The 27426-nt window shown below is 37.3% G+C and overlaps 1 protein-coding gene across 1 annotated transcript in view; it reads left to right on the forward strand.

Annotated features, from left to right (window-relative positions):
* SLIT3 (slit guidance ligand 3) overlaps nt 1–27426 on the forward strand; it is a 522490-nt gene that overhangs the window by 23111 nt on the left and 471953 nt on the right. Inside the window, exons 2-3 of the mRNA XM_074604436.1 lie at nt 3275–3346; nt 8135–8206. Of these exons, the coding sequence (XP_074460537.1) occupies nt 3275–3346; nt 8135–8206 (144 nt within the window). The remainder of the gene's footprint in view (nt 1–3274; nt 3347–8134; nt 8207–27426) is intronic.

The following is a 27426-nucleotide window of genomic DNA, read 5'->3' on the forward strand; positions in this document are numbered from 1 at the left end:
TTGATACAAAGCTTGAAAAAGATACGCAAAAATATTATTTATTCCATGCCTATATGGCTTCTATTTTAATGGCAGAATTCAGGAAAAAAATCTCATTAGTCTGAGTTTTAGGTTTGGTTTCTTTTTTTTAATCCTTAATCTGTTCTTTCTTCCTGTTGACTGTGGCAAATTGAGTTGCTGTGGAAGAGATGGAGATCCTAAACTGTAGCTGGTTTGTTCCTGGTACAAATCCTGTAGACATATAGGCTGGGGTTTTTGTGAGCATGAACTGTAAGCTTAATCATCGTCATCGCAGACTTTTAAGTACCGGACTACCCTCACTTATGAAGTGGCTCAAACTGTATTGAGTTTACTTTGTGGTGTATTTTTTTTTAAGTTTTTCTTTTCCACTAAGTGAATGCACCAGCATGTTAAAATGACATTAAAAGGAGCTTAATTCCCTATCTGTTTGCATCTGCGATTTAGGGAACACATGAGAAAACAGTTATACATGTTTAGGAATACAAAGAGTTATTTCCTCAGATGAATGAGTACAATTACCTGTACTCATCTAAATATTTACACTTTTGGTAAGTGGAGGATGGTGTTAGTATTGGGGAAAAAACTCTTTATTATCATGGTTAGAAGCATTTGGGGAATTTAGTAGATATACTAAAAAATCAGTCTGGTTTCTTCTCTGAATATTGAAGATGTACCTTTTAACAAGCGTAAACTTCAAAATGTGTAACTGCCTTTATTTGACAATGTGGTTCATACTAGAAAAATGAAATTTGTTACCATGACAATTGCTTTTTATTTAATGCCTTAGACTATTACTTCATGTTGGCAGAAAAAAGTGATCTTGATTCAAAAGAAATAATCATTTATGCTTGAACACTCATGAATTTTTTAGTAGTTCTATCCTACTAACAGGATAGAACTGACCTCCTGTGAGGTGAAAAAAAACTGAGTTAAGTAGTAGCCACACTTGGAAGGCTTGTATGGAACTGTATGTATGATAGAAAATTACTGGAAATTGTGCCAGCCAGGAGCGCTTTTCCTCCTGTAGGATGGCATATGAATGATTACAAATGATCCAGCTCTTCTCAATGCTTCAAGAGCTTTTGCATTTTGTTTGCAGTATTACTTGCTAGGCACTTAGAAGCCATCCAAGACAGCCATCTATGCAGCATTTTTCAGAATACAAACGTGATAGTTGAGGCATTCCTGGAAGTTCTGACTTCTCTTTCTTCCTGGAATTTCTTCTTGTACCTAGAGTAATAACCAACTTGAAACAGCACTTAGGAACACCCATCTGATTTTCAGAAATTATTTCAGGATCAGGGTTTGTGCAGGTGTCAGATGATTGCCCAATGTACTTAATAATCCTGTAATCTTGCTTTTTTGTCATTGAATTTTGCTAGAAAGAGGAGAGAAATTGAACCTTGTAATATGAGAGTTGTATCCTGGTGCACGTTAATGCAGGAACTACAGTAAAAAATAATTGCATTGGAAAAGCCTTTACTTCCTGCTGTGGAGTTGTCATCTCATATTCTCTTTTTAAAAATGAATGTCTAGCTTCATGGCTAACTTTCCATATTAGATTGTTTTTATTCGATGGCAATAGACAACAAAACTTATCAGAATGTATTTATAGTCTCAGGATCTTTAGAAAAAATATTGAATGCTTTTTTGGCATGAAAGCTGTTACCCCAAAGGCTTGTATTTTTGATATTTAGCAGCTTTTGGTAGACATAAAAAATGACTTGGAAGAAAAAAGTTTACTCCAATGTTAGAACATTTATTTTTCATAAAAGGCTTCTTGTATCTAGGAAACTGACACTCAGAACAAATCTGTGGTGACTTTATGGAGAGTATATCTGGTTTGCTGCTTGTGTTAAAGTAAGCATGGCTGACAACCAGGAAGAAAGCCTAGCTCTTTGTCTTTTTGTCTTGTCCCTGTTGGTTAGCAATAGGTCAGGAAGAACAATCTGGTCGGGGTCGGGGGGGGGGGCGGAACCCAACAAAAACCAGATCTCCAACAATGGGGCATGTTCAACCAGGAGAACTTTAAGGGTGCCAAACAAAGGCAAGTCTAGAGGAGAGAAAACAGCAACAAAAGACCTATAGCACCAGCAGATATTTGGTATACTCTTTTGAAATAAAATGACAGGAAGACTCTGTACCTTGGGAAACAAAAGGAGTTATTCTTGGTCTGTTGTGACTCTGAAGGCTCTAAAATGCTAAAGCTAGTGTACTGAGAATAATCCTTAAATATAGGATCAGTCTTGCAAGAAGGATTAGCTTATAAATTACTTTATTTTTAATTAGACTCAACTTTGAATTGAATAGAATTTGTCTCAAACCAGAGTGTTTTATTATGATGTCCGTTCTATTAAGATATAAGTTTAGACATGAAAATATTCTGCATTTTTGGTGTGCTCACTCCAAAGAAAAGCTGCAGAAAAGTGGGCAGCTCAAGGTCTAGTTACAGTGGGTTTTCCCTGTTGTGGAAAAGATGCCAGTTACTTATTAATTTTGAATCTAGAGTATAAATTAGCACAGAGTGAAGCAGAGTGCAGGAGGTAATACTTGGTATGTGACCACATGAGGAAAATGTGTTGGCACATAACAGAGGTGTTAAGAGATTGGGAGTTTAAAGACAGAAGGTAGGAATTGGCAAAGGGTGAATGCACATGGGAAACAGGTCACTGTGATTAACAGTATCTTCTGAAAATCAGCATTTCCAAAAAGCTGGCATCAGGAGGCTGCCCAGTTAATATGCTTGAAAAAAACACACTATAAGCTGTTCTGTAACTGCAAATCTTCCAATCATCTGGGTAGAACTACACTTAGGAGTCACTAAATAAAGTTGTTCTCTCCTCAAGCTCTGTGTAGCCAAAGTTTCTGCAGCAGGCTAGACTCACTTGGGTTTAGAATAACCCCAGAGTTCAATTTCATTTTGTGGCTGAGTACTCTGTTTTATCTGTATTGTACCCATTGGGTCTTGCATATTTTTAGCCTCTTACAAGATTGCAGTCTTGAGGGAGAAAGAAGCATATAGTAAGCACCAATACTAGAAATAAAAATGGAAGAAACTTCTTGTATTAGAACAACCTACTCAGAGGAGGAGGCAAAATGCATCAGGATTGATGACTTGGTTTTTGATATTTTAATGTAAATGTTAGTTTGCACAATTTGAGCAGCTGATAGATGTTCCCAATGATGGAGGTTCTTTCTGCTAACAGAATTTTGGCTGTCAGTGTCTGAATGTTGGTTTCCTTTTCCTCTGCAGTGATCTAGAAAAAAATAACATCACAAGAATCACAAAGACGGACTTCACAGGACTGAAGAATCTCCGTGTCTTGTGAGTATAACACAAAACTTGTCTTTCTTTACAAGACTATTTTAGGGTGCTCGTACTAAGAATGTCCATAATTCTAGAGATGAAATAATTTCATGTTTCATGAAACAACTTCATTTCATGAAATAATAATTTCTGCACACTATTCAGTTATTAGTATTCTTTTTAAACCAGCAACTGGAACAGTTTGTGATGTGAAACACTATATTTTAGTTCCATGTTAAAAGTCTGAATGTAGTTTCAGAGCTATTTAATTGTTTGTATTTCTTACTGGCTTTTCGTAAATACTGTGGTAAAAACTTTGGTCCACTTTACAATCCCTTATGCATAAATCAATTCTAGCAAAACACTAGTGAATAGGACTTTGAGCTTTTGGTCACTTTAAGGTACAGTCCCATTAGTAGCACTTTTGCAGAATATTAAGGAGAACTTGATTAAGGATAGCTCTAGAAGTTGTATACAAGGAAACCTGTGAATTTTTTTAGTCTAATATGAGAACTAATAAATACACAAATTTTAGGTGGTGCTGTCTCTTGATCTAAAAGTATCAGTTGAGAGCTTAACTGTACCTCTAAATGGGCCTTGAACATCAAAAGGAGACGCATCAGTCTACAGAATTTGTCATTCCTGATTTTCTATTTTCTCTTCTGTGAACATCAAATGGCACCACTAATTTAGTGATGAATATTAGGACTACTTCATAGATATTTATTGTAGTTATACATAGACCTTTTTTCTTAAGAAAATAATCTTGGGTTAAAAGAACAAGAAATAAATTTTGAAGCTGTTTTAGTCCTTTCAGGAAGAGTTGGAGGTTCTGTTTGAAGTAAACTAGCTTTTCCCCTTTGTCCTGGTTTGAGGTAAAACAGAACCAATTTTCTGGTTTGTAATTTTACTTTTTAGCTGGGCCTCATCTAACTGACTAAAGTCTGAAATTAACAGCGTATTGTTCAGAAACTGTTCACTCTGAGTGATAAGACCTGGTTATACCAAGGAATGGTATGCACAGGGGCTCTTGCTTAGACTTATTGCTACAACAACCAAGGGCAGCTAACTTCACTGTTTGCCCCATTAGAGGGTCAGAAGTGGAGAAGTGTAGAGGGGTCCCACCTGCAGGGAGGAGCAGATGGGACAGGTGACCCAAAGCTGACCAGCAGGGTATTCCATCCCACCTGCATCACACTCAGTATCAAAGCTGAGGGATCAAAGGGACAAGGCTGCTTTGGTTCGCTCTTTCTTCAATGGTCGATGTTTGAGGAGGACCCTGTCTGTTCGTCTGCCTTTGGTCCCGATCCGAGCATTCCTGACTCTAGTTCCGGAATTCAGCTCCTGTCCCTCACTGGCTCCAGTCTGGGACTTTCCCTGTGTCTGCGGGTGGCGCGATCGTCATCCTGGGAGCTGGATACGGTTTGGTATATATTGTATACTGTTTTTTCTCTTTAATTTTGATTATTCTATTATTATTTCTTCTTTCCTTGTTTATTATTATTTTCATTAAAGTAGTTTAGTTCTTTTTCTAAACTCATAAATCTCCTTCTCTCTTCCCCTCCTCTCTGAGGAGAGATGGGGGAGGGCCATCTGTTGTTCTGATTGGCCAATCTGGCCAAAACCACGACACCCTTGAAATTTCTCTAACAGGTTTTCAGAATTAGCTCAAGTAGTTTAGATACCCTTCATATCAACATAGAAGCAGACATAGATATTGATGTCTCTGCAAGAAATACTGTGGGGATCTGGTATTTGCTTTGTGGAAATTAAGTTCATTGCATTATTTTTATATTTAAAATCACATATATAGCTTTAAATATTTAGGGACATATGAGAGGCAAAAAAAAGACAGATGAGGGAAACAAAATAATTTCGAATGTAATGTACAGAGTTAGTTGAGGCTAAGCTCTTAGGTTGTTAGTATTTCTGGAGCTCCCATTTAAAGTAACTGTTAGTTTCTGACTTCACTGGGCTTGTATTTGGGTGCACTGAGTGCTACTGTAGTGATGCAAACTTGCCAGTTTCTCAGAAACATTGTGATGTTATTGGGGAGATCATATACGCATGTGTGTAGATCTATATGTTTAAAAGCAATGGCTGAGATGTTTTTATTGAAAATGTTTCTGAAACACGCAAGGTATTTATGTTAACAGTAACCAATGGGTAAGTTCAAATTTCTAATTTCACTGTTTCAAAAAAAAAAAGAAATAATTGATATCTAGTTCTGTTTATCAAGTGCAATTTACATAATAGGGACTATGTTCTGTGTGTTTGTGCCACCTAGTTCACTAGCAGTATTTTACTAAACTCTTGTGCTTAATTCCAAGTTTTAGTAACCAAGACACCATCACTGTCAGAGGTCCGTTGGTTTTACCGCTCTGACCCTTTCTTCTGAGAGAAAAAGCTATCAGAAGTTAAGAAATGCCCAAGTAATCTCACCAGCACCCCCTGAAAATTCTCTTCTGTAATTCTTAAGATTACCTTCTGCAGTCAATGTTTTGCTTTGTGTATCTTCTAAAATAAGTCCTTAAAACTGCAACTGTTGAACTGTTGCAGTTATTTAGTGATAATTCAATCAATGAATTAATTGAATCCTGTCACTGAGAAGGCGAGTCTTTTCCCCTGCTACCTTAACGCTTTTGAACAAGTTGTCATATAGTAAGAAAACATTTCAAATCTATTGGAAGAGTTTTTGTTCCTGTGGTTTCTCTCAACTCTAGCAGTAGAGTCACTTAGATTTCCTTGGCTCCCATCCCAACTGTCAATACCATTTTGGAAGTCCATGAAAGTACATGTACTGTACTAGCATTAATGTCAGTAGTTGTTTTGGTTTTGCTGGTTTTTTATGGTGTCAGACATTGCCTAATGCCACTGCAGTCACTTATTCTGAAGGTCCTTAACAATAAGCAAAATTTGCAACTGCTACCTCTATTTGCATTTTTTGTTCTGTGTTCATTGCAGGTTTATGGAACATGTTTGTCCAGCCTTTGAGTAGTATGGTGTTTGCCGTGCAAGTCATTAGGAATAAAACTGAAATACACCTATTAAAAATACATATGTTTTTATATTGGTTTTGTCTTCCAATGTATGCTGACCATCTGAAACCCAAGACATGGCCGTTTCATTGTCTGCTGATGTGCTCGTTTTTGTTCACTGTTGTGTATTTCCCTATTCTGCATGTTCCTGTCATATCTGGTATGTGTTTGCGGGTTTTCTTTTTTACTTTGTGCACTTTTTGCTCTCTAGAAGTCCTTCAGATTTTTCTTAGTCTTTCTTCATTTTCTCCCATCTCTTCATAATTCTGGCTATTCTACGTTACTGACACCCTGTTTTTTCTTCCATGTGCGTATAGGGGGGAACCCCACCATGGATGGGTGTATAGTATGTATTCAAAAATTGTCTCCTGAATGCCAGATTTGGTAAACGTTTTTGTTCCTAAACTTTTAAAATCATAACTGTTATGCTCAGGAAGCATAACATACTTATACTCTGTGTCAGAGTTCCTAGAAAGGTAGTCTAGTCCTGTTTCCAGACATTAGAATGTGAGTGATCTGGAAAAGATGCAGAAACTGGTAGAACGATACAACAGAAAAAAGCTTCCAGTCTCAAACTGACAACATAATTGCAAAATATTCCTTAGTGCACCTTTTCCTTTTGTTGCTTATAACTTTGTATTTTTTCCCCTTTCCTCATGCAGTTTTTCTTCCCCTTCCCTTTAGGAGCGTGCCCCTCTGGCTTATATGTTTGGGTTTTTTTAATTTTATTTTTTGATCTTCATATGTGGCCTTAGCTGAGGAATACTCTCTTGCTGTCTGTTTTCTCAACTGCGATCCACTTGATCTGCTCTGAGCATCCTCAGAGGACAGAGTGCAGAGCAGCGGCTCTTGAGAACGGGCAGGATAGTGCACTAGTTAGTCTTGGCCAAGCCCAGCCTTACTGTGTGTGAAGTTCTTCCTTTCTGTGTTTTAGCTGAAGCCACACAAAATGTTCAGAGAGCCTAGAGATCTAGTCCATGTGCCTGAGTGCTCTTACAGAAGCAGAAAATGGGTGTGTGCTGGAAGGAAAAAGGTCAGCTTAAATGGGGCTATTGGTATCTCTATTCCTCGGCTTCTACTTCACCTATAAAAGAACATTTCTGCTGTATAAATGAATAGTTGTTTCCTGCACAGTGTAAATCAAAGAGAAACCAGCTGCTGTTACTTAAAACTTATCCTGAGGGGGTGAAGAAAAGCAGTGTCAGACATTGTGGAAATATGGGACTTCTCCTTTCGGCTTCTGCAGCCTGTTGTACAGTGGGACTGTGTGCAGTTGTCACACACAGCTGCCTTGGCTGTATTTCTGGAGGGGTTGAACCCCTTTGGATTACTTACAAAGGGCTTACTCTGGGGCAAGCCTGAAATCTCTGCAGAATGTAAAGGTTGGACAAAAAAATACGTTGACGTTGAGTGGGTTTCTGCTATGGGCTGTAGGAACCAGTTATCTCAATTACATTCCATAAAGAGTAACATACTAAGGATGTAACAATCATCCTCTAGACCAACACCTTCCTGAGCGTAACAGTTATGATTTTAAAAGTTTAGGAACAAAAATGTTTACCAAATCTGGCATTCAGGAGACAATTTTTGAATCAGTTTCCTGTTAGTGACCAGAAGAAACAGTGCTGTTCTGTCCAGATATTTTTAATAATCTCTAATTGTAACTTGGTACTTCTGTGAAAAGCAGTTTTGTAGCATGTGTGAAGAGAAGTGGGGAAGCTCTTTTATTCTGTTGTCTTAAAATTAACTGGCATTTCTGGAATTGCAGACACTTGGAAGAAAATCAGATCAGTGTGATAGAACGTGGAGCATTTCAGGATCTAAAACAACTGGAACGGCTGTAAGTATCTATATTTATATACCTATGGCAAATCTACAGGTTTTCTACCTCACTGTTAGTGGTAATCCATAGTCTTTAATGATTATAAAATTAACTTCCTTTAAGGAAGAGAGAGATGGGTACCTCCCTAAATTAAAGCATGCTCTTAAACACAGTTGACTTTATATTGCATGATAGCTAATACTTGGGATAATATATACAATTGCTTGCCAAGAAAATAGAACTGTCAGTGACAGCAGAATCTTAACAACGTTATCAAAATGACATTATCTCGGCAACTCTTAAAATTGATATGTAGGTGAAGAAAGATTTGTTTATAATAATTTCATTATATTACATATATATAGTATATATATTTTTATTTTTATATATATAAATTTATGGTAATTGAAGTTGCAGGTTTCTCCTTTGAGAACCACAGTATTTCTAAAACTGCCTTTAAACTTAATTTTCTGATTAGCTTCATTTCCTTTGAAGTTGTATAATGCCACCGATACTAGTGGATTCCAGGGTATTGTGTTGGACTTAATGGAGAAAAGACTGTAGATTTGCTCTGCTTTTGATAGCAATTAAATTTATTTTTTTGAAGTTGAATTTAAGAGGTCTCCTAATTCAGAATCTGACTTACAGAGAACTGTAAGTTCTCTGTAAGGCCCTGCAAGTGTGTAAAATTAAATATCAAAAAGTATAAAAGTAGTGCTATATCCAGTTGCTACTCTTAGTTGGGTGTACTGATTGATTAGCATTATCATGAAGCTAGGTTAATTTTGTCTGCTTATGATGGGAGCAGAACAATTATCTAATACTGAAATAGTTAAGGGAATTATGATTTGTTAGAGGCAGGTGACTAGAATGAAAGCGCATGCTGGTTTGGAATGCCTCTTTGTTAAATGGAGAAGCAGGTTCTTATATGCTTGATTGTTAACTGAGTTATCTGCAAGGCATTTGTCATAGGACTTGGTATTTTCTAAGTGATATTTTCTAAAGCAGCTTTCAGGAGTTAGGTTCCCACAGCACTTGTTCAAGAGAAGTCTGGAGTATTGACCATATGCTGTACTAAAACTGTTCCAGATGATCTCAGGATTAGATTTGTGTTTAAGTTTGACTAGTGCCTTGGACTTTTAAAATTAACGTACTCAGGATTTTTGTCTTGGATTACAAAGCTCCGTTTATGGAAATAAGGGAGATGAGCTTTAAATTCTGATTATAACCCATCTTTTCAGTTCCTGGTACCTATATTTAATTAGAAAGCACTTTCAGGACAAGAGTTTTGCCACAGCTGATTTATTTCACATTTCTATGAGAGTAAAAAATAATATCCAGCTAAATTTTCCAAAATTAAGCATAGTCTGACACTGTAGAAAACAGTTTGATCATTTTATAGCTCATCTTTGAGAGTCAGTATCTTAACTAAGAAGTCCTAGTTTTGAGCTCATCTTATATATATGTGTGTATATATATTTGTGTGTATTTACGTATATGTATATATTTGTATTTATATATGTGTGTGTATATGTATATTTCTCATATCTCTAAATAAAGATAGATTGAGTTAAACTACGAAATGAGTTTTGAAAAAAATCTGGGAGAAGGGCTGGCTATTAGTAACCAGAAATGATACTCAATTAGTGTCTTAATGTGTTGTTTTTCTGTCGACCCTGCTCTACAAATGAAAAGAATGTATTTTGTGAAACCAGAAGTTAGGAAATATGATACCTTTAATAGTGTCGGTTTAAGTATGTGATGTTTGAAAGTATTACTACTTTTCCTGTGTGAACTCTTAACTTGGCCTGTTAAACATACTGCATCTCTGCTTCTTTTTTAGGATTGCCTGTCATTAAAATATTTCCTAAATGAATGTAGTGAAAGGGAGGCCTGGAAACTTGCAACACTTTGGTATTTTAGCTTAAATCATTTTTAGGACAAAACTATAAATTTGATTACTTTTTTTTTTTTTGCTATGAGTCAGTAGGCTTTGGAGAATGAACTGCGGAAAGTTTGGCGTAACTTATAAAGGCTAAATTGCAACATTTTAGGTAATATTAAAGCTATTTTATTAAGTATTGTCAAACATTGCGAAATGTTAATGAAGAAAGTATGATGGTTGAATTTAAAAAAAACCTGGCTTTTTTCCCATTTAATTTCTTTCAAATAACAAATAAAAATTGCTTATATTGCTTCGATTTTTGGAACAATGTTCTTTTTTGATCTATTAAAGTGGATGCAAAAGTAATCATTAACTTCTTTTTAAACAAAGCAGCTGCATTGGGTCAGACTTTAGAAAACAGGAGTAATTTCTATTCCTGGCAAAATATTGTATAGAAAGGTCTTTCATTCAAAGTAACAGTGGAAGTATATTGTTGCACTCCCCGCCTCATGTAATCATTCAAAGGGCATAACATTAGGTGAATATTATTTTAGCTCAATATATTTTCACTTGTCTGGCTATTGAAGCAAATACATCATTATTAACTGAGTAAATCACCAGAATTTTCTTTGAAATGTTCTGCATAACAGCCTTAAGTAAATTTTAAATAAAATGTCTGTAAACCGTTAGTTACTGCTGCCAAAACCACCATGATGATGGCTCTCTAGTTATTTGGATTTTACTCTGATGTTTTTTTTTTTAATTTATTTTTTTTGGTGGGAGATTAATGCTCACAATACCAATGGAGCATCTAAAGGTATGGGTACAGGGCAGGATATTGTCAAAACTGTATATTATCTTAGTAAAGTCTGGCAATATCAATTGAAGGAAGCACATAATGTGAAGTATCTTAAAATGACAAACAGTACAAAATTGAGAAATGAAGTGATGTGGAAGGTAGAAGCCACTTCTTTCTTTGGCATATTTTTACTCAACTTTCCAAATATGCAAGAATTTTTACCATTGCCTCTTAGCAAAATCCAGTGTCTTTCGTGTAAGTTGTTCTCCTGAGTCCTAAGACTCAGAATTCTTGAGAATATCCAGTGGCACTTACCATAGTGGAAAACCAGAAATGTTTCTAGTGTTCTTATTCCAATAAGTTTCTAGAGGTTTTATTCCAAAACATAAAGATTAGCAATGAGGTAGCTGACCATAAAATGTCAACATTAATAGATACAATCGGTGCATACAGCTTACTACATTCTACCTGTTGCATCGTTGTTGAGCCTCAAACAGAGCTCTTGCACTGCGTAGTACTGAGGTGGAGAAACTGGTGTTTGTAGAGCCCACGTGTCAACGGGACTTGTATGTCTGGGGTGCCAGAATGACTTCTGTATGTCTCCTCCCAGAGCCTTTGGCTCCGAAGTGCTGCTTTCCAAAAAATGCTACTAATTGATGCTGAGTGATAGACTTTGCAGGGCAGATATATGTGTATGTTCAATAAGTGTTTAAGAAGCTATGGAAATGTTCTGCTGAAATGTGAAAGTGCCAGTTGTAAATTTTGATAGTCTGCCCTCCTTGCCAGTAGCAGGGTAACAATTTTAGAACAATACCTGTGCTGGTTGGTGTGGTGCAGGTCTCGGAATCTGTAGTTCTTTTTTTTTTTCTAGTTCCTTTCTGCATTTTTTCCCTAATAGTTAACTGTAAAAGGTCTAACTTTGATCCTGTCTCCTGGTTTTGTTTACTGTGGTTTGAAGTAGTGTGCATATGCCCATACAAACGCAGTTGGTGTACTGGCACAATGTGTTATACTCAAATTTATTTTGAATTTTAGCATTTCAGCTGTATGCTTTGCTATTAACCCAGTGTATGATTTTAAGATAAAATGATTATGAAATTTCACATACAGAGAGGATCAAGAAGGAAGAGGCATACTGGTGGGCCTAAAAGATGAACTGAATTTTTTTCCAGAGCCAGATGTATGTCACACACTTCTGTGAAAAATGAGGCAGGATATAAGACACCAACCGATCCTGACTTTTCCACAGCCAACTGCCAGAGATTGTCACGTAGCTGTATTATCTTCAAAAGACTGGACTTTGGCTGATGGCTGGTTCTTTCTACTCAGATTAGTGTCTTTAGCTAGCATAAAAGATCTCAACATCTGAAAACACTAAAAATGTGTTTTTGTTGTTTAGAGGAGGGGGAAAAAATGTATAAGCATGGCCAAATGAAATCTTTTCGAAGTTGGGGAAAAAATAATTAGCTTTAAGAAAAAAAAAAGCTAAAATCCAAATTTTAACCCTAGCATATACATGTGTGGTGTTGGTTTTGTGTGTGCTGAGATAGAGGTCAAGATAGAAATTGTATTTGACCTTTAACTGTAGAGATGCTACTGTGCATTGAGTCTTTGTAAGCAGCTTCCTAAATGCTTGATTAGGGTATTAAAGTATATTTATTTGGCATAGGGTACTGTAAAATTGCTAATAGTGCCTAAAGATGCTAAGGAGAAGAATAAATTGTTATGTGATGCTTCACAATATGGATTTCATAAATTGAGATTGAACAGGCTTTAAATAAATCATGTAATACAAAAAGCATCTTCCATAATTAACATACTGAGTGGAAAGACTGCTAAGTGCTTCAGAGTAGCGGGCGAAATCATAAAAGCATTGGACAGCTCTGCTGTTGTAAACAAAAGCTTATTGCAAATCTTTGGCAGTGTGGACAAATCTATAGTATTTATACAAGGTTTGCAGTGTGTGCAGTTTAGATGTTTTCTGGAACCGCATACACTACACTTATTTATGAAGCCATATGGATTTGTAAATATGTAAGACAGTTTGAATGTAACCTTTCAGAAAAAAGCTTTATTGTTTTGTGTCTCCATTTCCCTATGGCATATCTAATTGGAAATCAGTGATCATAAAATGCTTATCTGGAAATGCTGGAGAACAAAGACACACTAAAATGGATTTAGAGCTGTGGTCTGATATTTAATCAATTTTATGACTTGTGTACTTCCCTCTTCCTTCTCAGACTACCATGTGTGAGCTGGTGTATACCAGGTTTGCTACCATACTCCCCAGGAACAGGTGGTGCTTTAGGAGTGAGAAACTGTAACCTGTGCCCGTATTCTGTTCCTAAGACAGCTCTCTACACTTAGTCTTTCCCCTCTCAGGGAGGCGTGAATGGGAAATCGGGACTGTTGGAACCATTTTGTAGCTGTGATATCTTTGCATTTGGGAGGGATGGATTTCTTTGCATCCATACCAAAGATGGTAGGTAGCATCCCCCCCAGTGACTCTTCAGGAAGTGGGTGTAGCATGTGTCAAAACTTGAGTTAATCTTTCATTCTGGGCAGAATTATTGCTACAACAAGCCACCATCAATAAGGGTAAAACGAACCTGTGCTGTCTAATGCCAGGTCATACTCTCGTGTGTTAATGATGTAATCTTTGGTAAACAGGGGAAACCAGTTTCTAACAGAGACCAGCTGTAAACTTAACCACTCTTTGTGGGAGCTGGCAAAGAATATAAAAGCGTGAAATTCAGTTTGTGACACTTCCAGGTGTTTTTGTTCTCCTCATTTGAAGAATGGAATATTCATTAATTCTTGAGCTGCCTGTGTCTGTGAGCTAAGAATATGCTGCATTGGCTGTTGACTTGCAAGTTCAAGCAATGTTATTGATGTTGGTTAATAATTAATATTTTTAGTAATGTTTGACCCAATCTTCTGAGAAAATATTCCAGTTTAAAAAAAAATATGGAATCCTATAACGAACATCTGAAAAAGTGTTCTGTTTTACCTTGAATTTCAAGAAAAGTTTAGTATTGCCTTTCAAATAAGTGTCTGTGAGACTCTGTGAGAAGACCAACATGATGAGCTACAGTGTTTTGGGTGTGAGTATCTGAAGGGTTGCTATTGGGTTTGTTCCTGGATGCCAGTGGGGCAATCAGAGAGTTGAGTACGCTGTACTTACAGAATCTTCCTACTGTTTGAGTCACTTCCCTTACTTCCCTTCCTACTTACTCTCCAGTTTGGGGGTTGGTCCAAGGCTTCCCTTTCAGACAATTTTTCTGAAAAATACATGGGAAAACTATGAATTTATTTGGAATAACTGTTTGGTTTAACTTGCATGGGTACAGCCTTGCTACTTCAAGAACTGTGGTCTGGAGCGTGGGTCTTTCCTTTCAAGTGGCCATAATGTAGTTTTTACTGCTTTAATGAGGACCGCATTATTTTAAGTACTTCATCTGCATAATTTTCTGACCCTGATAGCAATAGAGTAGCAGCAACACCCTCATATAGCAGCTTTCTAACTTCACAAGTTCTTTCATCAACTTACTGCACAAAAAAAGTTCCACGGTTTGATCCTGCTTCTGACTCAGAACCATAATTCTAGAGGAAGACTGTGTCTTCTCTATGTCACTTGTACTCTGGAGGAGCGTGCACTTACTCCTTCAACGGAGTACGGGAAATTGTACTCCCTGTCTCTACCTTTTGCCTTAGTCTCAGAGAACGCCTGTCCCAAAGTGACATCACAATAGCTGTGTTTGAGTTCTAGTTCATCCTGTGTGGCAGGAGCCAGGCAAATCTCTTGGTTTCTACTGTCCGCATTAAGAGAAGAGTCGAGTCCGTAAGTGTTCATGTGTTGAGTTTGTGTGCGAATTCATCAGTGTTATGTTGTGTCGTCTTGTGGTATTGTGCTGTTCTTTGGACATCTGCACAAGAAGTGCTTCTTGGGTTTCTTTTCTGGTCTTGGATTGCTACAGGTTTTACTGGTCTCTGTCATTACTGCTGCTTTCTCATTTTTCCACTGTGCTTATTGCACCATGAGTGCTGTGACCCTTGTGCTGTCTTTTTATGTACTGTAAAAACAGAGTCATTTGGTGTTCCCCTCACAGCCAATGTCTTACCACAGAGCTGTTCTGCTGTCTTTTGTGTATAGCTAAATCAGGCCTAGTCTTCACCAAAGTTTTTCCTTTCTTCCAAGGGGAAAGAGTTGTCTCTGTGGGCTGGATAACACCTTCACTTTAAACCTGGATGTTTATGACTCGTCCTTGGAGCTGACGATCTTGTCTCTGAATCTAATCTTGGAGCTCTGCATTAAATCTTTCAAATTACTGATAGATAAGTTAACCGTAGGTATCACTTCCAGCCAGATCAAACATTTTGGAACTGGCTTAACTAATTTGACTGGCTAAGCTATGCGTGAAGACATCAAGCCTCGTCCTTTCTTTCTTGAAGAGCACCTTGTATGAATTTGCCTCCTGTGCTGTTGGAGTTAGCTGTAAAATAGCCTGCATGATAAAGATTAGCTTTGTTAGCAGAGTGCCTGAGTCCCAAGCCATTCAATCTCTTACCACCCTTATTATAGCCTTCCAGAAAAGTGCTTCATGGGCAGTTTTAATCCAAGTGCCCACTCTGAGGAATTGTAGAAGCACCTTATGAGATTCGTGTTTGTAAAATAACACAGGAGATGCCGTTCAGGGTTGAAGAACAGGCAGATGGGGGTGGTGGTGTAGGGAAACCCTTAAATGTTGGAGCTCATAAAAGACTAAAATAGAAGTTCACAGATGGTCATTGGAAGGCTGGCTATGTTTGCGAGAGATATCCATTGAAGACCACTAAAAAAATCTTAATTCTACTAAGAAGTCTAGGTGAAAAAGGCTGAAAGCTAGCGAAGCTGGTAGAGGAGTATCATGCACGCTTGCCCTGTGTTTGTGCCTCTGTGTGCATTTGCAGATTGCCACTGTTGGAAACAGGATACTGACCTAGGTGGACTGTAAGTCAGTTCTGGTACTGGATGGTTTCTGGTTTTCATCTCTTGCAAGAAGCTAAACTGCTTATCTCTTCCAAATCTTATTCTGCTTCTACTGAACTAGCTGCCTACAGCTTAGGCATTAGGGATATGCTGTCCTTTTCATGGAGAGGGTTGAGACACTCCAGAAAGTTCCACTGCTTTTTCACATCTACAGCAGAGGCATTTAGTGGATTTCCAGCTGCCCTTCACCCCACTAAGAAGCTTGTGCTGGATATCTGACTTTAAAAGAGTGCTGTTAAGTCACTGATAAGGAATCTCTGTTTCTTATAAGACTTGCTTAAAAAAACACCCAGTCAAAATCAGCATCTTCCCTGAGAAATGTGAATAATAATGAGAAGATAAAATAATAGGTACAAATTTTATTCATGAGACATGATGGAAACTGTTTACCAGATGCAAATGGTGGATTACTTAGCTGTGTGGCTGATACCTCAGTTTACGTTTAGAATCACGCAGGACAGAAACAGTAGCAAGAACGTGGTAGTTCTTGTTATATATATGATGTATGTCTACAAATAAATAGTAAAATAGATATTGACAGCTTGAGTGTGAATAATACACTTGAGTAAATCATTGGGGAGGAATGTAAGTGCTACATCTCAGCGAGTCACGTCTTGGCTCAAGCTGACAGCTCACCTTTATTAATTCTTGGAAGGAGAGAAGGAAGCTCATTAATTTTGTATTGCTTTTGATTCCGCTTTATGTGCTGCTCTTGGCTGAAACAACTGAAATAAATGTTCACAAGATATGGCTCACATACTTCACTTATCTGTCAATACTCTATGCTGGCTACTCTGGAAGTTTTCACTGAAATATATTTTTCTTACACTACTTAACTGCTGGTAATTTAGAGAAACGTTAGTCATTTGTGGAAATGACATACTAGATATGGTCAGGAAATTATTTTTTTTTTTTTAAAAAGAACTCTCTCTGCTGTTCCCCCAATTCAAGCATACAGTCAGTATAAAATTGTTGTGGGGGAAGGGGAATTTGCAACTATTAGTCCAAAGAGTTGTTCTTGTTGGAAAGGAATGTTATAAGATCTCCAGGACATACATTTCCATATAGAGTCAAGCTTCTTGCAACAGCTAAGGGCATAAGAAAATACTCAAGTATGTCCTGTTTCGTACCGATACCCAGTGCATGCAGTGAATAGTGTACTCTATCATTTATGCTAAATTTTCAGGAAAATTTATGTTATGTTATGAGAAGCCACTTGTAATGATTCTTTGGAGATGTGTATATTTGTAGATGTGTAGTGGCTATACCTTCTAATTGGGTATATGCTTTTGGGAAAATGGTAATTCCCAGTAACTGTGTCTATGTACTGTGGACTCCTAGAGGGCACTAATGTCCTCAAATTTCGTAGTTTACTATGTCTGTAGCACATAATTATACAGTTACACATTACTCAGCCATTGCTGGACAGCCAAACTTTTTTAGTTATTCCTGATGCAAGAGTGAACCTTTTATTTCTTTTGTAAACACTAAAAAAAACAATAATAAAAATTGGCACCTCTTTTCTGAAGGAAGCCATTAGCAGCTCTGTCAATAGGTCTGCACAGGAGGAATCCAAACACATGAAAAGTGCAAGAGAGGCAAAGGGCAGCGAGCAAGAAAGCAGGATGCATGCTTCAGTGACTTGGGTTTGGTTTGCGTTAATACGTCTGACCAGGGCTACAAGACAAAGAGGTTTGTTTTAACAATATGATAATAAACGAGCCTGGTCTCATCACAAACATTTTCATAGTAGGTCACTGAAACATTTTCGTAGTAGGTCACTGACCCATAAGAGCTCATGGAAAAACAAACTTGGGTCTCATTTATGTGGACAAGAGGTTCTGTAACCACAGGATCCTTAAGCTTCTGAAAGTGATGGTTACAAAGCAAATGGAATAATGACACTTCCACTACAATATTACTATAATTCAGTTGGAATAGCTGATCAGCATTGAACATTACATCAGAGGCTTTTAAACATTATTCTTTTCTGTGGCTTGTTTGTTTGATTTTAGCAGTTTTATAGACTTGATGAAGATTTATGGAGTATTTGCTGAAGTGAAACACTTGGGGATTTAGCAGTTGTTTCTCCAGGATCTGTTAAGAAATACTTAAAGGTCTGCGTTACTATTGGGTAAGAACTGCTGCATCAGTGGTCTGGAATAATTTGGATGAACTTTGTTTAGCTTAAATAAAACTATCAAAAGGATTTTGCTTCTTTGAGCTTCCTCATATCAGAAGGATTATATTGTTTGCTGTTGTAGGAATACCATAAGTGATACTGGCTGAATTTCAAGCACAGCAATCCTTAAATAATCCCATTCCTGAGTGAAACATTGATGATGAATTCAATGTACTTAACATTTTTTAGTTCTTTCTTGGAGAATATATGACCGTGTAGGTCTGAAGTCTTTCTATCATTGATCAGACAGTATAGTTTTGATCTTGCTTTTGTCTGGCACAACCGTGTTTTAACTGTGTCCACTGAAATTGGAACTCACCTGGAGCTGCGGCCTTCCATATAGAACAGAACTAATTCATGTTGGCTTATAGCTAACTTTATGTTAATATTGTGTTCTCAGTTGCTTGCGGATGATCTCTTCTCCAAATCTTTCTCTTTGCTTTGAGGTGTTACAGTATGAGGATCACCATAAGAAGAAGGGGTTCTAGTGCTCATGCAGATGTTATGGATATTACGTATACATTTCAATTTTTGTCTGTGATAATTCTGAGTGGATAGGTGTGATGCAGTATATTAGGAATACAAGAGAAACATGGGAACTGCTAGGTACTGAAGCACTTCGGAAAAACTGCATTTGATAACTTGCTGGGAAAGTAGAAGTGGGTCTGAGGTAATTATCACAGAAACTTGGGTGCGCTCAATTTTGAGATAAGAACTTATTTAATGACAGTGGATTTTTGTGGCTAGTTACACCTTGTGGCTTCCTAGTGAGAAAATGTTCTTTGAGTTGTTATAGATAAGTCCCACAGCATTGTCTTCAAGCAGGTACAAGAGCTGCTTTTTCATTCTCAAACTTAAGTCAAGTGTACAGTGTGCTCTTTGTTCTGTTTAATTATTTCCGTATATTCATTCTGATGGCTTTGGTGGATGCATCCTTTGTTATGCATCCAGTTTGATTTTGGGTAGGAGATGATTCTGCTAGTCTTCCTTTTTTAATAGTTCTGCTTGGCTTATAGCCCCAGGGAGGAAGGAGGAACACGTTGCCACAGAAGCATTCTTTACTATATATGGAGAGGATGGTGAGCTGCCCTGGTATCGAGTTATTAAAACAGATCAAATAGGAACAGTGTTCTATTTCTACTGGTAAAAATTGCAATAATAGCTCTACTTGCAAGTTTTCTTGCTAATTATTCACAGCTATTTCTGACTTCTGGAAATGGTTAGTTTGATTAATATAAACTTTTAAGATTTGTCAACAGGGGCAACATGGCTTGGAGATGTGCACGCTAAAATTTAGTTTTTGCTTTATTCATAGAGCTTCAACTGTGACCTGGAGAGGTTACTCTTCGGTGTAAGAAAATTGTTTAACCCTATCTATTTTACTGCCTTTACAAAAACTGATGTACAAAATCCCTAAACATCCACCACAAAATGTGGTGGATGTTTAGGGATACTGCAGTAGATTCTTTATATTCCTTGAATAAGGTCCTATTGTTTTCACGTAGTTTGGAGGAATAATGAGAAAGTAACTATGTGTTTTCTCACTCTGTATTAGGGTTTCAAAGATACAAAAGTTGGAAGATTGTGTGAATTCCTAATTTGGTGGGTTTTTTTTTAGATTTGAAATAGGAGAGCTGACTAAGTATTGCAGAAACTGAGAAACAGCTTCTGCAGAGTGTCTCTGAGGGTTTATTAATCAAGCTTTTTTGGCTTTATTTGTATGATAGTTAATAGAAAATGTAAACTCTTGTATGTTAAAGGCTGAGAAAGGCACATAAAAACTACAGTGCTGCATGGATCTGATTGATTGGTTTTATAAATATGCTACTGAGTTAAGAGATTGTCTGTGTACTTTTGCTTGCTTCTTCTGGATTTACAGACTTGCCTTGCTGTTGAGATTGTCATCAATATGTGCTGTCTGATACTTAAGATTCTCTATTACTTTCTTCAATTAAGTGGGTACTTCTGTTCATTTCTCTATGGTACAGAGCATTGATCTCAGTCTTTAAAGCATACATGAATATTATTAGACCTTTTGTTTCTTGATGTTGGCTTTGGGAAAATGTTGAAATTTAAACCTTTTCCTTATACTCTTTTTGCCTATGTTACTAGTTTGTTCATAGTCAGAAGAAATCTGGCTCCGTCCTCCATCCTCCATCTTAATGTCAGAGTTTTTCATGTGAAGAGATCGTAAAAAAAAGAAAAAGGTTTCTTATACTGAAAGCTAAAAAGTGTTACAGAGCTACCGGTTTGTATGCTGCTGCTTTCTACCAAGAAATGTAGTCTGCTTCTGATAGAGGGTAGATAATATTTTTCAGTCTAATGAAAAGTTACTAATAGAGGTTATTACTTCTGACAGCTTTGAAAATGTGAACCAGGACCACCCAGTCTGTTATGTTTGTAATAAGGGATCTCAAAGTGGTAACTGTAGTAAACTGTTTTCCTTCAAAAACCAGTCCCTTAGAGACATGTAGTGGTGTCTCTTAGTTTTTGGAAGAGCTTCTGTACAAACATGCCATGTAAATAAAGATGATCATTTATTCCACACTCTAAGCCTGTAATATGGTGGTACTGTGTTTTGTTGTAGCAGCTTTATTGAAATTCCATTATATATCATCTGGCATTATTTCCTAGTGTAATAATACAGAGGTGCTGACAGAAAGCAATGGACAAGGTTGACTTTTTTAATGGGTGCTGTATTGTGCCTGTTTTCCCTTGCAAAAAGGAAGTGATACAAAGCAAAGGAAGAAGTTACGTTAATGACCACAATATATTTCTTGATGCTAATAGGATTTTCTGATGAAACCATTGAATGAAATCGACTCCGCTCCTGCTTTACTGTTTCACAAGTCAGTGCTGTTTAAAAGAGAAAACTTGGTAACTCCTTAGAGTTCAGTAACTCCTGTCTTTTTGTCTGAGTCTCCTGTTATGCATTAATTCATTTTTATTGCTTCTTGGTTACACCCAAGCTTGTGATGTAACCGCTTCTCCCTTAAAGTAACTCTTAGAAACTGCTTCAACTGCATCATGTTCCCCGAGGCTGTTCTCCAAGGACAATGCCATAGAGCTCTTAATAACGAAAGAGAAAAAAAGAAGCTAGCTTGTTTATTGACAAAAATGAGACCCAGATGTTCTGAGTGTGAAATAAAGTAAAACTACCTCAAAACTACCTATTTTAAAAATTTAAAAACACTGTCATTTTGATTTTAAGTTGGAAAATGAGTTGCATAATAGGTAGCAATGTGAATATAGATGTTAAATTTGAAAGTTGTTGAAGTTGTGTGGAAAGGAATGGAGTGCTACTTATTTCATGACAAATATGTGGTACTTTGATTTGATAGTAAAGCTGTCAATGTTCAGTCAAAAAGCAGACACAGAATTTGGAGGCTGGTGAGTGTCAAATACATTTATGGGGTTAAAGCTAGATAATGGCTATATTCAGAGATAACTAATGTTTAATATCATAGCCTGTGTATCAATGTAAAATTTCTGGGTGGAATGTGTTCAGTAATATACAAGAATAGTATTAGTAAATGTAATACTGCAAAACATCTTAAATAGAAAGTGAGGATGCGGATAAGAGCTTTTTGTTGTGAGATCTTGTAGTAGAAGCTAGGTCCTCTCCTTTTTCTTCCACAGCTGTGAAACTTGGATTTCTGTTCATGCCTTGAATATTTGCCATTTGCATGAAGCATGTTTTACTGATGGTATGGTATTCAAAATTTTCAAACCAAGTCAGTAGCATAATAAGCGAAATTGCCTTGGGAAATTGGACTATTTCCCAAGTTAGAATAAATAACGTTTACCTTGATTTTACACTGGGCTTTTATATTGATTACATTCTCTATGGGAAGGAGGTGAGTGCCTCTTGGGGGCTTTGAAGAGAGCACGGAGGAAATTTCTTGTGTGGTTATTGGGAATCCCCTCACTGTAACTTTGCAGAAAACAGGTTTTAGGGTTTTCCTTAGTTTGCTTCGTAGAGTAAAACTGTTCTGCAGCTGTGAGAACAAACCATAAAGCTGAAAATGCTCCTTCTCAAAATACTGTATACAGTTCTATTTGATATGATCTGTTAATGTTGCTACTCTGTCAGACCCACACTAAGCATTTATTTGTACACCTTGTGTATAAATAAATGAGAGAAGTCACTACAAAAATACTTTAAACCTAGCTGTTCTATGTTACAGATTATAAAAAAATTGCACTCACTCGGAAAAATAGTGATGCATGAGCTGAAAAATATCAAGAGGGAATGTGATTGTATTAAACAGCTTCCAAATTAATTGTATAATGAATGTATAGGTCTGTGAGACTTAACGTTTTTACCTGTTTGACTTCTGAACTTTCAGAAGTCTTCCAATGGTAATGGAAGCCTTGAAGGAGGGGATATCCTGCATATAAGGAGCGTTATGCTGAATGATTGTTGAAATTGCTTTCTCCTTTGTAATTTTCAGTAGTAGCAAAGAATCTGGTTAGATCCTTCTTGAAAAAAAAGATTAGAATGGTTGCAAGTTCAGCAAGTTAAAGGCTTTAATACATGTGGCTAAAGTAGCAGATTAAAAAAAAATAGTCATTTTACCATAATGCAAGCTGTCTCTCATGGTGGAAAGGGTAAATAAAGACTTGGGAAGTTGCTCTTTGACTTCTTGCTATGTTGTGCTTCCAAATGCGTCTTGTTCATATAGACTAGATTTAGCTCCTGTTTGCTTTTCTTGTTGAGTGGAACTCCATGAGACAAAAGTACCCGAACTGGATGTGATGCTTCTAATGTGTAAACATGAGGGATGCAGCTGAAGTCGGTACCCCAAAGAAAATTTCTCCTCCAGGAAAACGTGACCTCTGGCTTGAAAACAACTTGAAAATTTTCCTATCAAAATGAAGATTCTTTCGTCATCCAGAAGTTATCCAGAAAAGGAATAAAACAAAACTATAATAAAGGTAAAAATGACCCTTGTGAAGTGTAGGATTCTTCCTCCATTTATTTCATAGAATGGTCTTGATAAATGTCTTCAGTCTACCTCTAGGCTGGTGGCATTGTGTCTTTCCAAGGTTGTTACTCACTCTGTTTTTTTTTTTTTTTAATGGTCAGGGGAATCTTAATAGTTAAGTTTCTCTCCTATCCCAGCTTCAGACAGAGGAAGAAATATTATTAGCCTGGTTGGAGCCAGGAAGGTAGGAATTTCACAGTTAATAACTTCTCTGTTGTTTTTTTAAGGGCCCTTGATAGTCCATGATTGACACTGAAGTTGTTTCCCTCTATCCTTTTGCCTTCAGGACATAGGAACCCCCAAATGGGCAGTAGGCTGAGGCACTTGTTATATATACCAGCAAAATACTTTTGGATGGCGAGTGAGGAGTGTTTGTCGTTTGTTCAAACAGTGTGTTTGATGCTGTATGTGGCTGTTCTAAAGAAAACAATAATACACTGGAGGACATTGTTGCAGCAGGTATACTGCTTGTGACTTTTAAAGGTCACAGATTCTATAAATCTGCAATTTAGTCTGAATCACACTGCAAGAAAATGCAGTTTGTAACACAATAAAGCTGTGAAGTGTAGACATTTCTGTATTTATACTATATGAGAATAGAAGTCACATGCAATTTAACTAGGAGGAGCAGAAGAGCTTGCTTGGAGGCACGTGAGTGTATCGGAGTTGGGACACAAGGGCTGTGACTGAAATAAAATGAGAAGGAAGTAATGCTCATAGAGATATATATAGGCATATCCATATGTCTATGTATGCATGTACACATATACCTATATCTTGATTGCAATTGTAATTATGAATCTCTTACTTTGCTCCTTGATGTTCAAATAGTCTTTTTAAGCTATCGGGAACACATTGAATTTGTGCAGCAGGCACACTTCATGGTCTAAAGAGGCTTTGCAGAAGTGCTCCGAATATTAAAACCTACATTTGTGTGGTTTAGTATAAATTAAAATTTCTAGTATTAAGTTTAAATTCTCTCCGATGAAACTGAACAGGGGAAAAAAAAAAAGGTACCGAAAGCTGGAAGATGACAGCCATACTATCTCAGACCCAAAGTATGAGTAAATCAGTATCATGTCTTCAGTTGAAACTCTCTAAGGAGAGCAAAAGAAGAAGCAGCAAATATATAAATTATATTGTGGCAGAGATCACTTGAATTGTCAGTTGGGTGTTTGTAATTAATGTTACTTAATGTTTTTCTTAATTGTTTGTCTTCTATACCCACATAGACTAGCAATTAATGATAGACAATCAGTTGTTGCAGAATTTAACTACATGTTGTGTGGAGAAAATTAACTCCATTTGTTTTTTGAAGCTACCATCAGCAACATTTAATACTTCCAAGTTTTTTCTTGTATTACAAAAGATGAGAACAACTGTTTCTTATCACCTTCCCTTGCTTCATAGTTGTACAGACCTTTAGCGTATTCTCCCTCAGCTGTTTTCCTTGTGTGGAGTCTGTCTGCTGAGTTGTTCCAATTTGGAAGCTGTTCTGTAACTCTGATCATCCTCGCTGTCTTTCTCCGAACCTTGTGGGATCCTTTTTGAGGTGGAAATTCCAAAAGTTTTCAGTCTTCAACATGTGGATACACCATGGATTTACATAGAGAAATAATGTTAGCCATTACTCTTCTAATAATTTGTAACACTTGTGTTATGAATTGCTGCAGAGCAGTGAGTTGATGTTTTCGTGGGTCTACTTCCCGAGAAGTGATTTTCAGGTTGGAGGCTGCTGTTGTATGCATGAAGTTAAAAATTTGTTTCCTTGCGTGTCTGTTAAAATGATCCACATCATTCATCTACAATGAATTATATATGTCATTTTGCCATGGAGGGACTAAATATCATTAGTTCTTTCTGGAGCTTCTAATCATCCTTCACTTCATATTGCTAAAAAATTCTGTCATCCCCTACACCTCCAACTTTTCAGGTCACCTATGAGTACGCTGAACAGTTTGGGTCCTCATAGAAGTCCTTTTTTGCCTCCAGTGGAGATCTTACTCTTTCCAGTTCCAACTGCAGTTGATACTTTTAAAATAGTTTTTGGCAGATCTAAATATTAGCTGAGTAATAAATTCAGATTGCTCCTGTGCAGTAGAGTTGAGAGGTTAGGAAGTAGAGGAAGGGTTAAAAATAGTTGGGTTGATGTGCCCGAGTCCAGCTTGCAGCCCAGCACCTGTAAAAGTCTTGGGTGACTTTAGCTGCAATGTACAGTCCCGGAGGATGCTGGGGAAGACTCTGGCTGTCTTTGGAGGAGAATAGGCAAGTCTCTTGGGTTTTAATTTCTTTAATTTTTTTTTAATTTGTTTTCTGATTTCTTGGTCTCTTTTGCAGCTTTTCTGTCTGAGCCACTTAGGTCCTTTTTTCCTGTCTGTTAAGTAGGTTGGTACTGTTTCAGAAAAGTAGCCCTTTTAACCCGACTGTTAACAGCAGGTGGGTCTTTCTCAATGCACAGATCACCAGTTTCTTTCAAAGGTATGTTTAGTTATCCTCTTGGAGGTAACCTGTCATTGCATTTGTTTTGTTTCATGCTTATTTTATATCTGCCTTGAAAATAATGTCATGCAATATCTAGAATAATAGCCAAGGAGTAACCTGAGGTATATATCTTACAAAGTAATGCTGACATGTCTTGCTGTCTGCAGAGTTGAAGGAAGGAGTTACTCTTCTTTTATTAAAAACTCATGGGTACATCTCTACTAAGTTTGAAGTCTTAGTATGAAGTCTTATTATATAAAGCTATAATTCAAAACTACTGCGATGGGTAGAGATATTATGTATATATCTGATGTTATGAACATTATTATATCTAGTGTGACACATTTTATAGAAGCTAGTGCTCCTGCAATACCCCAGTGCTTCATACACTGAAGTTTTAACTCCGTATTTCCTGTATAGGGTGATTAAAAGAGTTGAACCGCTTTCATGCCTGGTTCTATATAAGGGATTTTAAGAGGATGAAATCATACTGTATCCAAACGTAATTAAACTCTAGATAAGCTTATACTCCAGACTGAATTTTTCAGTTTACTAAGCCATCTTAGTTACAAAAATTGTGCCTGTGATTTATAGCAGTTTCAGAAGAAATGGCAGTTCACTTCTGTAGTGACATCCTGTATACAGAAATACGGGGTCTTAGCCTTTGCCATTTACAGCTTCCTAAACATCTTCCAGCAGAAGCATAGGTGAATGTACATTTCAGCTTAGTGAGAGGACATTGTGTTAGTGTGGTGGTCTTACATGGATGCCTTGGAGGTGACATATGGACTCCTGGAGGCCCATTGCTTACACGTTGAGAACTATTGTGCGCAGTTGGCGGTTGGTCAGCTTTTATGGTTCACTTATGGGGACTCGAGGAGCAGACTAAGAAAACAGAATGTGTAAAGTTACATTTCCCATGCATAGCAGTGGTTAAAGTAATCTGGAAGATGGAGGGAGCTGGAGTGTATGGAGATTGTTCAACTGTACAGTCAGCGTGTGTCTAATCAGACTTAATAAGTTTGACTCGATGCAGGTACAGCTAGAGCTGATATGACTCCCGGAGAGCCTTTCTGCACAGATCTTCAGCTTCCAGGAGGTTTTATTAGTCTGGACTCCATGCTGTGCACATCCAGAGTTGCTTCTGATTCATCACTGGAGCTAATCTGTTCTGTGGCATTAGATGATTATACATCATTCTGCCCAGTGCTCTGAATTCCTGGAGTATTTTGCAGGTCTTATTAGCTGTAAAACCTCCAGTTCGAAATACTTCAGAGACTGAACAGCTGCGTTCTCATCCAGCAGTCCTAGGCCAAATAACCTGGACGAGATCTTGTCTGGCTCTGCACCCCAGATTCCTTCCTTCCTCTGGGTGTACCTCAGTACTGGTGTGGTGGTGGCTGGTGCTATGTGTGTGAACACACAGGTGCTGATTGCATGGTGGATGCATTTCTAACATGAGAGAAGAGGACAGACTGGAGATTTAGTTGGTGTGCTTTGAGTCCGAGGTGGTGTTCCCAGTTTGAGCAATGCAGATGATTTGATGTGACAATCAAAATTTTACAAGATTTTGGCTCACTTTGTTTATGATGTTTTTGCAGACCATTTTTATTTTATTTTAATAATGTATGGCTTCACCTTTTCAAAGGTATTTTTTATAAAATCAGAAATACTGTTGTAATTAATCACCTGACAGGACAAGATTCAGGCATAACGTGATAGGTAACAGGCTTAGGCAAGCATAGGAGATTTCTGTCCTGCTCTTAGTGGTGTTTTGCGTGGGAAGGGGCTGCTGCACAAGGGGTTCCTGAAAGTGTGCTCAGCCTGTCCTGTGAAGTTACCCTTAGGAGCAGCTGCATTAGAGCTTGCCTTGT

Source organism: Larus michahellis, chromosome 11 (genome assembly GCF_964199755.1).
Source record: "Larus michahellis chromosome 11, bLarMic1.1, whole genome shotgun sequence".
NCBI lineage: Eukaryota > Metazoa > Chordata > Aves > Charadriiformes > Laridae > Larus > Larus michahellis.